This window comes from Clarias gariepinus, chromosome 19 (genome assembly GCF_024256425.1).
Source record: "Clarias gariepinus isolate MV-2021 ecotype Netherlands chromosome 19, CGAR_prim_01v2, whole genome shotgun sequence".
Classification (NCBI taxonomy): Eukaryota; Metazoa; Chordata; class Actinopteri; order Siluriformes; family Clariidae; genus Clarias; species Clarias gariepinus.
The window spans coordinates 15,220,756-15,232,217 of NC_071118.1; the positions used below are offsets into that span (position 1 = coordinate 15,220,756).

At 38.0% G+C, this 11,462-nt stretch overlaps 1 protein-coding gene across 1 annotated transcript in view; it reads left to right on the top strand.

Annotated features, from left to right (window-relative positions):
* efna5a (ephrin-A5a) overlaps positions 1 to 10,968 on the top strand; it is a 68,548-nt gene extending 57,580 nt beyond the window's left edge. The window contains exons 4-6 of the mRNA XM_053478512.1: positions 5,999 to 6,064; positions 6,206 to 6,280; positions 6,366 to 10,968. Coding sequence (XP_053334487.1) covers positions 5,999 to 6,064; positions 6,206 to 6,280; positions 6,366 to 6,490 — 266 coding nt within the window. The 3' untranslated portion in view covers positions 6,491 to 10,968. The remainder of the gene's footprint in view (positions 1 to 5,998; positions 6,065 to 6,205; positions 6,281 to 6,365) is intronic.
* Positions 10,969 to 11,462: the final 494 nt, after the last annotated feature.

Below are 11,462 nucleotides of genomic sequence, written 5' to 3' on the forward strand. Positions count from 1 at the left end.
AGAAAGTGTCTTTTGATTACTGTTTTTTTTACTTTTAGATGAGGTGAGGTCACTTATGCCTTCCGCATTGTTCTTAAACTTTGTTGTTAGTTAGCTCCAGCGATTGTCCATTAACATTGAAACCACAGAGGTTCACCGTGTCACCCCTGGGCATGGCAACACAAGACATTTGGAGTGTGCTGTGGTGTCTGACACCATGATGTTGGCAGAGGTTCATTTGGGTATTCTGTGGGATCGGAAGGGGCTAGCCCCTGGTCCCCACCGGCATAAATGAGGCTTGGGTGCACATGATCCTGTCACCATTTTACTGGTATATACTGTAATTCCTAAGCAAAGTTATTCAATTCACCTGGTGGTGGTGTTAGTGTTGTGGTTGGTTAGTGTATATCTCTGTTTAGCTAGGGAAAGAAAAATCTCTTACTTATGGTAGTTTAGATAGCAACATGATTTCTGATTTAATAAATTAATTTTTAATTAAAGCTAAATAAAAAAAATCATAATTGTTGGCAATAATTTACATATTACATATATATTATGCATTACAAATGACATATACACATATTTAAATTGCCCTGCCATTAGTTAAACATTTAAAAACATTTTTTGGACTTATTGTACTTTTGAAAGTTGTGAAGGTCGTATAACTGTGAATTACTTTGTCTCCATTTTGCTTAGTTCGATTTACATGTCCTTGTGTCTGCATGAGCTACATAGTGTGTCTTTGTTACAGCCTGTGATGGTTAATCACTGCGTGTGAGAGGTCGCTCTCGCACAGCCTCAGGGCGACACACTCGGCCTCAGAGCTGTCAGTCACAGGCCCGGCATGCTCAGGAAGCGATCAGTAGGGATCAGAGGGCTGGCCCCTGTGGGGTCAAAAGTGACCATGTTCTGATGGTTGCGGTAGAACTCTTAATTCCTGAATAGCTTAGGGCAGCATGTTTTTCCAATATGGTATGGGTGGAAGTCTGATCTTAATCTGGGAGGATAGAAATTCAATTTCAACTGAGCTTTTTTTTGTCTCGCTCCACCCTCATACGTTAGATAAGGGTTGAAATTGGGGTATGTTGAGGGAGCTGATAGTGGAGCTCTCTGTCAGATATAAGTTTGGTTTTAAAGAGGCTGTGCATTATTATTTAAAAAAAAAAACACTTAAGTTTCATATTTCTACTGAATACACAGACAAGTTTTAGATATGCTATCCTTAATGAGTGACAATTTTTAACTTTATGTTGTGCCCTCAGAGCGTAAGAATGTGGCAGAACAGAAGACAGCAGGGTGCCTTATCTCACAGATGGGCATCAATCCATCTTCCTATCATTTATAAGACTTCTTGGTTTCATCTTGTATGATATCATAACTGAAATAGTACTGTCTAGGAGATTTACCCATCTTAAACTTGCCTGGCTATGTTGCGGATGTAATGTCTGCTGTGTGACTCTGGAGACATGAAGAAGCTGCTCAGACTTTGGCAGCATGCACTGGCCTTGAGTCTTGTCTTGAGTTGTGTCTGAACATGCACAGTGAGGTAAGTTACATGATCCAGGCTGACAAAGGCATAATTTCAGCGATCGACTAGACTCAAGTACCTTTTACGCACCACCCGCATAATTATCTTAATGCACTATAGAATGCAATGTTGGTAGCTGTTCTTTTTTACTATTACAAGTTCTGAAAGGCAAATGAAGGCGCTTTGAGTCTGTCATTCCTCTGTAAATGTGACAGGTACTACTTAAAAGAGGAATGAAAAATTGAAGGAAGTAATTAGGGCTTAATAGCCAGTGAAATTATGTAACTAAGGAAAGACTTAGTGCGTGATGTAAAAGTAGTTAAAGATGGTAATAAATAGGAGGCGGAGCTGGATACGCCCAAAGCCGTGGCATGTTTCTTTTGGATGTTTCCAATCAGTGCTCGGGCTTCTGATCTAAATGGCTCTGGACTCGCCATGGGCAAATAGCGAAGAGTAAATATGCTTGTGGGGACACGATTAAGGGTTTACCTACCCCCAGTGTGTCCCTGTAGACTGAACATAAGTGCTTTGATTTAACCCATCCTCTTCCCACAGTATGGAAGGAAGGATGAAAGGGAAGAGAGCAGGCAGATCAAGAGCAGCTGGAGACCCCACGCAACAGAGAATCATGGGGGTCAGCGCCCGCAGCAACATACTGCATTCTGGGAACATATCTGTACAGACTTCAGGGATTAATAAAATATCCTCATGTAGACTTTTACGCCATGTATTCCTAATGCTTGAATTATGATCGTTTTTATGTGTTCTGTCAGCCTGAAGTTGTTTGGTGCCTGAAGGTTTTTTTTTTCTTTTTTTCCGTATAGACATCTGTCTTTCTGTACATACCATTTCAAACCACATCCAGCTGATTTATGGTTGATCCAGTAAGATGTTCCCTGTCATTTATATGAAGCAAATAAATGCACTTTCTTTATCATATGACTAATTACAGAAATGCTACAGAAGCAGCCATCTCGAAAAACTAGAATCAGATTTTTTCTTCCATTTTTTTTCACACATTTTGTTATGATATTTTTATGAAGTTTTTCGGGGCAAGTGTATGCAGAACATGAATAGTAGCAAGGTTTAATTTTAGTTTAAACTTCGATTGACCATGTCTTTGGGTATAACAATATTGTCTTTACTGGGAGAAAGACAGTAAAACTTAATCAGATTAGCATGAACACAAAGGCTGATTAAAGGAACTATTATAATCACAGCTATATATATATATAATGTCATGTTAATATAATGCAACATTTTACCAATTCAAGCAATTCATTTAAAAAAACATAAATGCAAAAAATACACCGAAATACATTAACAGAATTAAATAACCACATGCGATGTTTGATGCAGTGTTCTAGGTTTGGAGACAAAACAACGTGCAGAAGCATGTCTTCATGCATTAATTCAATCACTGTCCAGACTCAACACTTTTATCACAGAGGAGATGTTTAACAAAGTTGTTACACACATCACTCAGTGAATGTACCATGGTATATGAACTTCAGTGTCTAAATACTGTCTCTTTAGCAATCTAAACATGTACAAGTTTTCTTAAATGTAATCTAAACTTGTACTGAATGATCACATAATTACATAGTTTGCATGGAGAATGTTGTAAACATTTGCTTGAATACAACAAGAAAATCAGAAACCAGATTGTGATTGGAAAGACGTTGTAGATCTGACTCTAGAAAAAAAAAAAAAGTGTCATTGAATGATTAGAGGTCATTTGTATCATCAGTACAGATATTTTGTCTAACAGGTGTGGCACTTATCACTTGTCATCTGCAGCTGTCGATGTTATTAGCACCCAATCGACGTTAAGTAGCAGGCGTTGATGTATGTAGTAGCCAATCAAGATTTAGAGGCAGGTGGAAATATCATGTTCAGCCAATAGAGGTCAAAAAGGTCAGAGGCACAGTAAGTATCCTCCACATGGATGTTTAAAAGGATTTGGTTTTTGTTAGTTATGACCAAGACAAGATATTTGACCTCTAACCAGTCGACTTAAATCAGATGCATAGAAACTAAAACTATTTTTAACTAATTGAATCAGTTAAGGTCTATTGTTTTATAGCTAGTTCTTTGTGATGTGTCATTGAATGGAGACCTTTAGGTGAGCTGTTTTTTTTTACTCATTACATAGTCACCTTTACTTCTTGTGTGATCTCTACGAGAAACAGGATCACTTTCTCTCCACCCCCATGGTTTTTGCCCCTCATTTGCATTAACTCCTGACAGCAGGAGATTGCATTACCTGCTGCACAAAGAGAGGGTGGACTATGAAGAAGTCTGTCTCCCTGCTTCTTTTTAAGCACTAACAGGCTTTCTTTTATGGAAAGGACAAATTGAGAAACAGGGCCTATAGCTGACAGGGCATAGTTGATGTAGTACTGTCCATATATATGGCTAGGAAATGAAATGAATGCTGATTGCATTTCCCTCTGAGGCCTGTGTGTTCACACAGGCATTTAAATGAGACCTGGAACATGTACAGAGCTCGTGACATCAGCAGCTCTGCTTTGGCAGGTAATGGCTCAGAGGAGACAAAGAGTTTTCAACTATCAAAGTGCAGTTCCAAGTGGTTTGTGTTCTATCACTTTGCCATTTATGATACATCACAGCACATTATCAGCTCACAAAAAGGGCTCCTAGCTGGGGACAGTATAGTTTTGATAATGCATTTTTTACTCTAAGGAAGTTGAAATCTCAAAACTCTTATTTCTCCTTGTCTCCTGGAGACAACTGTGTAACATCTTAACTGTGTCTCCTGGCGTCTACTTAGAGAAGTAATTATAATGTGCATTTCTAACTTAACTTAATGTGCATTTATAACTTAACTTAAGATACTACCCTGGTGCTTAAGACCTCATTCATTCATTCTTTCAATAAGCACTTCAGCCCTTATCATGCCATCCCTCCCACCCAGACAGTATGAACAATTTTGCTCTCTTCGACTCCCTCCATAGATAGCTTTGGCATTTGTACTCGCGCTCTCCAGGCGACAAAGCAAATACATTTCTGTTGCACCACTACGGGCAGACATTTTTTTTAAACTAAGGTCTTTATTGTCCTCAGATGATTGACTTCTATTCACCAAAATGTCTGACAGATCGTTAGAAAAAAATCTGAGACTATAGCAGCCAGTAGCTTATTTGTAGAAAAAATGTTGTATTAAATTGGGAAAGAATGCGAAATAGAAGCATTTTCACTTTTAGACCTCACTGTACAGTATACTCTATGATGTTTCTGTAAGACGTGTGCGGTAATTCTGGCTGATTCTTACAAGATATCTCATTCTGTGTCCTCAAATAAATACCAATATTAATATTAAGTAACATTTTTTCTCGATTATGATTAATGAACAATATTTCGTTTTGTGGATTTTTCTTTTGTTTGTTTAAGCACTGTGGCCTCACTGAAGGTTAGATTTCTGCTGTGGGTCTGTGTGGGTGCAGTTTGTATGTTCTTTGCTTTCGTCTCACAATCCAAAGGCATGCAAATTAGCCTAATTGCCATTCCCAAATTGGCCGTAATGTATCTGAGTCTGTGTGTGTGTGTGTGTGTGTGTGTGTGTGTGTGTGTGTGTGTGTGTGTGTGTGTGTGTGTGTGTAAATATGTTGGATTAACCACGTGTCCAGGGTGTCGGTTATAGGATAAGCAGTATAGTATAAGATGAATGAATAAATGCTTTAGTTTGTTTGTTTTTTACTCTCATAGGTCCCTGATAAGGTTTGTACAGTAAATATGCATATGGGGGAGTTCTCCTCCATGACAGTTCCATATCATAGACTGGACAGGGTGGAGTCATGCAACTAAACGAGTGTTAAGTGTGAAAGAAATGGTACAGCATGTTGTAAAGTGGTTAGCACTGAGGCCTCGCACCTCCACAGATAAAGATTTGAGTCTTGCCTCAGGTCTGAAGGAGCTTGCATGATTCCCACATGCTTGGTGGGTTTCCTCTGGATGCTCCAGTTTCTTTTCTTCCGGATTTAAAAAGGGCCATTTCCAAATTTCCCATAGTGTGAGTGTCAATCAGTGTGTGCTCGTGCCCTGCAATGGACTTCCACCCCATCCAAGATGTATTGCATCTGGTTTCTCAAGTCCCCTGATATAGGCTTCAGGCATAATGCAACCCTGTTTAGGAAAAGTGCTATAGAATTTATACCTCGTCCTGCTTCTTCAGGAAGCCCTCAAAACCATAACATGAAAATCTGCGCTTAGTAGCATGGAAGTGGACATTTCTTGTAGATGTGTCCACATAAATCGTCAATATAAATTGTCATTAAACAAGCAACAGACGAGCACCCCGACACATCTTCCCAAACATAGAACGGAATAAAAACAAGAAAATGTTAGCTGTTTAAGATGTTTCTTTTATAGGAATTAATATTTTACGGTGAACAGAAGTGCTCACACTTGTACTCACAAGTGGCATGGATTCTTCGAGTCTAGTAGTAAACATCTTAATTGTTTCCACAGCCTCTACAGTCGCTGAGAATGGAAAAAAGACCTGTCTGAAGCTGAAAGTTTTCGTCAGACCTGCGAGTAAGTTTTACCAGCTCCTGGTGGAGTTCATTCATCACCATTTCATCTGTGCAGAGTTTATCGAGATTCGGATGAAAGTGATAACACAATGATATCATGATGCCTGTCCTAACAGCAGCCTGTTTAATGTTCCTCTCACAGACAACTGCGTGAAAACCGTCACTGTTCATGACCGGGTCTTCGACGTCAATGACAGTAACTCAATAGAGCCCAGAGGTTCGTCTGTTCACTTACTTTTCTTTTGGATGTTTTTTTGATGTTTTCCAAAGAATTTATTTTAAAAATTCCATCTCTTTTTTAGACGACACAAGCCATGAATCAGCCGAGCCATCCCGAGGAGATGTCAATTCTGCTGGACGTGTACATATGGCTGGTCTCCCGCTAGCCTCAGCCCTGATCATCCTCATCTCTCAAAAATCATTATAGCAGCCTCTGTGTGTGTGTGAGGGTACAGTAACAGGTCATAATCTCAATGCAGAGGAGGACTCTTAAAAGAGCACTTTTTTTTTTTGGAAGAAAAAAAAGTAGACATCTGAGGTCCTCATTATCTCCACTGTTCCTCTAATGAGAAGACGCCAGAACTCAGATGATAAGAGTGGGATCTTCTCATCCGGGATGCATTACAGGATGGATTTTGGTGGATATCGGTACACTAGCCAGATAAATGTATATGCATACACACTTTCTTTCATTAAGCAATGGCTTACCTTTAAATGGAAGGTGGAAAAGACATATATATTTTATTTTATTTTATTTGGACTTTTTTTCTGTAAAAGGAATAACAGACTCCCATCAGCATGAGCCAGGTGTCAGATATCTGGAACCATGGGAACATTTTAAACACAACTGTGTACAGGACTGACACAGAACTGGTTTCAGAGTGTACCTTCTATCGCGTCTTTACCTGGGGACTTTATTGTTGTTTTTAAGGAGTTTTCTTATATAAAAAAAGAAATAAGCACTCATCTGTTTTGTACATTGTGTACAGTTTAAAAAGCGGAATACAAACTGTATTCTTGAAATGAATAAGTGCTCAAGTGTAGTAGCAACAGTGGTATTTTGTTATAGAGTTTGCAGCCTCGCTGATCAATTCTGTAAGTGAATATATTTGTTTGTTTAACAAAAAAAGCATTTTCCCATATTTATTACTCATTCTTTCACACCCTGCCACTGCACCTATAAGTGCGTATTCATCCTGGATTCACACTAACAGTCCACAGGCCTGTGGTGTGAATGTGGGCACGCTCTGTCCAGCTTTAAAAAAAAAAAAAAAAAAGAAACAAGGTAATAAAACACTTGGGTGCATTATGTTATAAGAAAATAATCAACGAAAGGGGTGGAGTGATGCGGCCCAACACAAAGAATGTACTTCTTATAGCCCAGATTTGATCATTTTCCTGTAACAGCATGTGTTTTAATCATCTTACACCATAGTGATTTTACAACTACACTACATTACAGCAAAACACTTTTTACTGTTATCCATTTATTCTTGTGGAACAGCTGCAAAATTATTTCCAGTTATCAGTTAAGTTACAGCAGTCTTTCTCTCTACAGCCTCTCCTTTTTATCTTTCTTGAAGTTGATATAATTTACAAAAAAAATGCAGCTTGTCATGTTACTAAGAAACCACAAAGCATAAAGACATTCTTGTGTCAAAAAAAGGTCAAGATACAGCTTTATATTTGACTCCTACAAATGATTGGAGACTCCATTCCATAAATGCTAAATAAACATCCCTTACAGAAAACATCACCACATCAGCGATTACACGTTTTTTCTTTCTTTTTGTCTTTTTTTGTTGCTTTTTTTTGTCTGATTATGTGGCCTGCCAGTTCCTGTGAATAACCTGTTACAGTAGAAAGGATAACATTTTTAAAACAAGTGCATTCAAATAAATGTGTGACTACTGTCAGTGTATTAAACTGTCTGCTGTATAGAAGACTAAATCACCACCTCTGAACAGTCAGGACTACGAATTCAACAGCACTATGGTCTAAGCACATAAATGTTGTTTAAACTGTGGTACATTTTTGTCCAGTGCTGTTGAAGAGGAAGGAAGTGAAATTGTCAGTGTAAAGCGATAGATGAAACTTTGGTCGACCCTGTTACATAACTGACCCAAGAACTTTACTGAAAAAAAAAAAATCACTTGCAGTACATATGTGATAACACCATATTCAGTATACGGTGCGTTATTTTTGGACATTTGCCATTCTCAAGTCATGTTTTAAACCATAGCTAAGTCACATATCACTCAGCACATATGAAATTGCTTAGTGTCGTAATGATGTGTCTTGGCTGGTAATAATGGCATTATGCAATAATGTACTGTGCTGTTTGTACAGAAAAAGTTGTAGAGCGTCATTTTCAAGACAGGATTCAATTTGTTGCTGATTTACATAATTTTAATTTAGTTTCTTTCAATCTCTGGGATCACAGCTTTATTTTGTCAACTTGCACAAAAAATAAAGTTTGCTTGTGGCTTTTTTTTTAGCTTGCTAGTGTGAGCACAAGGTAATGAGGTACAAAAATAATAATAATAAAAAAAAATCTTGGAATTGTAACCAAAAATAAGTTAGACGTAGAGACAAGCTAAGATATTGACATCTCTTTCAACTAGTTTATAGTCCATGTCCATGTTTATGGCAAGTGCCACAATTTAAAAAACTTATTGGCATCTTAAAGCCTGTAATGGAGGTACAGTATCATGAAAATTTCAATATCAAAGGCCTTTTGTAAATGGGAAAAAAAGGAACACAATGCCCAGCAGCGCACAGTTAAAAGCAAAATGGAAATATATCAATTTTATCTTAAGGATATAAATATTTTGTTCAACACCTCGAAGTTCCGCTTTCAGCTTCCTAAGATGTAAACATGATACGGCATGGTGAGGTGATGCTGACAGAGCAGTGCGCCGAAGCCGTCCGCGGTGGCAGCTGCAGGCCTGACGTGATTTAATAGACTGTTTGATGTTGTCCAGGGGACAGGAATGTGGGCCACATACTGCGGCCTCATGTGGGTCATTTCTGGAATTAAAAATCGACTGGTGTGTCAGACCATACTGGTGTTCAGTTTAGTGGTAGGCTAGCATTACTGACATGAACTCAGACAAGTAGGGGGAGCGGAAGAGAATGCTTTGCTGTAATCAATAGTAATGGATTCACAGATTGAATGTAACAGTAAATAATTTGCATCAGTATCTGTGCTGGTAATGATTTTTAGCAAAACAGTTATAGTATAAGTGACAAAAGAGTCATCTAGCTTTAAAACCAATCATGGTGGAAACAGTGCATTTGTTAATTGTATAGAAAAAACATGAACATAAAACATTAAAGTATCCAATTTAAACCTTCCTGCAAATCATCCAAGGCACATTTGTGTGTTCACTTTATGATTTTAAAGCTATGAGGCTAATCAAGCTAAACAACAAGTAGATACATCTTAATGCTTATAATTTTTTCCTTGTCTCAGGCTCCAGGTGCATTTGGCAATTTGCAGTTTACACAAAAAGTCAGAACCAGTGGACTGGAATTTTGATGCAACTTTTTACAGAGAAATTCCCAGTCATTAAATCATGTTGTTAATTAATCACAGTCATTTCAGCTTCAATAGAGCACCTGTTTTTAGCAAGGCATCCTTATGTCCAATTTTATGTTAAGATAGAGTAACAAAAAAAACTAAAACTTGATCTTTTAAAGCAAGAAAAAATGTAACTTAATTTTTTCATTTCATTAAGGGATTTGTTGATTGAAGATTTATGCAGTGTGCTTCTGTAACAAAAATGTTTTTTTTTTTTTTACATAGGAGCATACGAATCCTGATTTTATGGATACTGTGTATCCGTAGGTTTGTGATATATGATATATAATATACAGTGATAATACGAGAGAGAATTAACATACAAAAAAAGAGAGATTTAATTGCAGTGTTCATGGTCAATTTTTTTTGTATGTGACGCTAATGATTTTCCAGTGCATGATTTTTAGTGTTGTGCTGGAACTCAGTTTAACAAAAAAAAAAGTAACATAAGCAGGTGTATGTACTTTCATGCAGTCAGATATGAATCTTGTAGAATAAAGGACAAAGATGCTATTATTAATATGAGAGCATATACTGCAGGGTGACTGAGTGATCGGCGATCCTGGTTATTATGGTCATGATGGTTTGAAGGTACAATTTAGTGTTTTCCTTGATCTAACACACTCACTTCAAATCAGGGGCTAAGAAAGAGGGTGTGTTTAAGCAGGAAAATGCAGAAATATGCTGTACAGTGGGTTCTTTGGAAATAGGTTGAGTTGATCTAGAAGGAAATCCATGCAGTTAGGAGAGTAGGGAACGTACAGTAAGTCTGGACCACAACCAATCCTGAACTGATTTTCTGCAAAGGCTCTAGAAAAAGCATATCAGTTGCAAAACATCTGGAAAGTACTCATCTGCAAAACTGCAAAATCCAATTGTCATATAACACAACAGGTACAAACATTTGTTCAGTGTTGACTGTAACTAGAAGCCCCTGTCACTTCATTTTTGTATAATAGAAGTGCTTGTTAAGGGTGTGTGTGTGTGTGTGTGTGTGTGAGTGAGTGTGTGTGGAGGGGGGGGGGGTATTAAATAATTGACATTGACATTATTGTTTTTGTATTGTTGCATTTCACATAGCACTGTGACCTGAGCACACATGTAGTTTCACGCTCACTTGTTTCAGACATGGGCCATCACAGAGAAGTCTTGGTCCTTTAGCACGCCGCTGTGTTGGTCATGTTCACCTGATGCTTGAGACCTTCTGCTTTATGTTATACACATTTTTATATCCTCACATGCCATTGTTTGTAAATACACTTGTCAGAGCTGCCCAAACTAATAATAAAAAAAAAGATTCAATAAATCTGTCATTGTTGTAACTTTGTCTTTGTTGTGATGCGTCTCAATTACACCCTACATACTCATTAACACTGCCATATAAGAATTTATTATTATGAATATTATTATTTTTACTTATTCTTATTTTTCAATTATTCAGTTCCATTATTCATTAGCTTAGTGGTTATCACAGTCGTTTTTGTACCTCCTCGGTCTGGGTTCAATTCTTGGCCAGGTTCGATAACCGCCTCTGTGTGCATGGAGTTTGCATGTTCTCCCTGTGCTTGGTGGGTTTCCTCCAGGTACTCTGGTTTCCTCCCACAGTCCAAAGACATGCAAATTAGGTGTTTCCAAATTGCCCGTAGTGTGTGAGTGAATGTGTGAGTAAATGTGTGAGTGTGCGTATGTGTGTGCCCTGCGATGGATTGGCACCTTGTCCAGGGTGTGCCCCATTGTGCCCCAAGTCTTCTGGGATAGCCTCCACCACCCATGACCCTAAATACAGGATAAAGGTTGCCTATCACAAAAGCAGAAA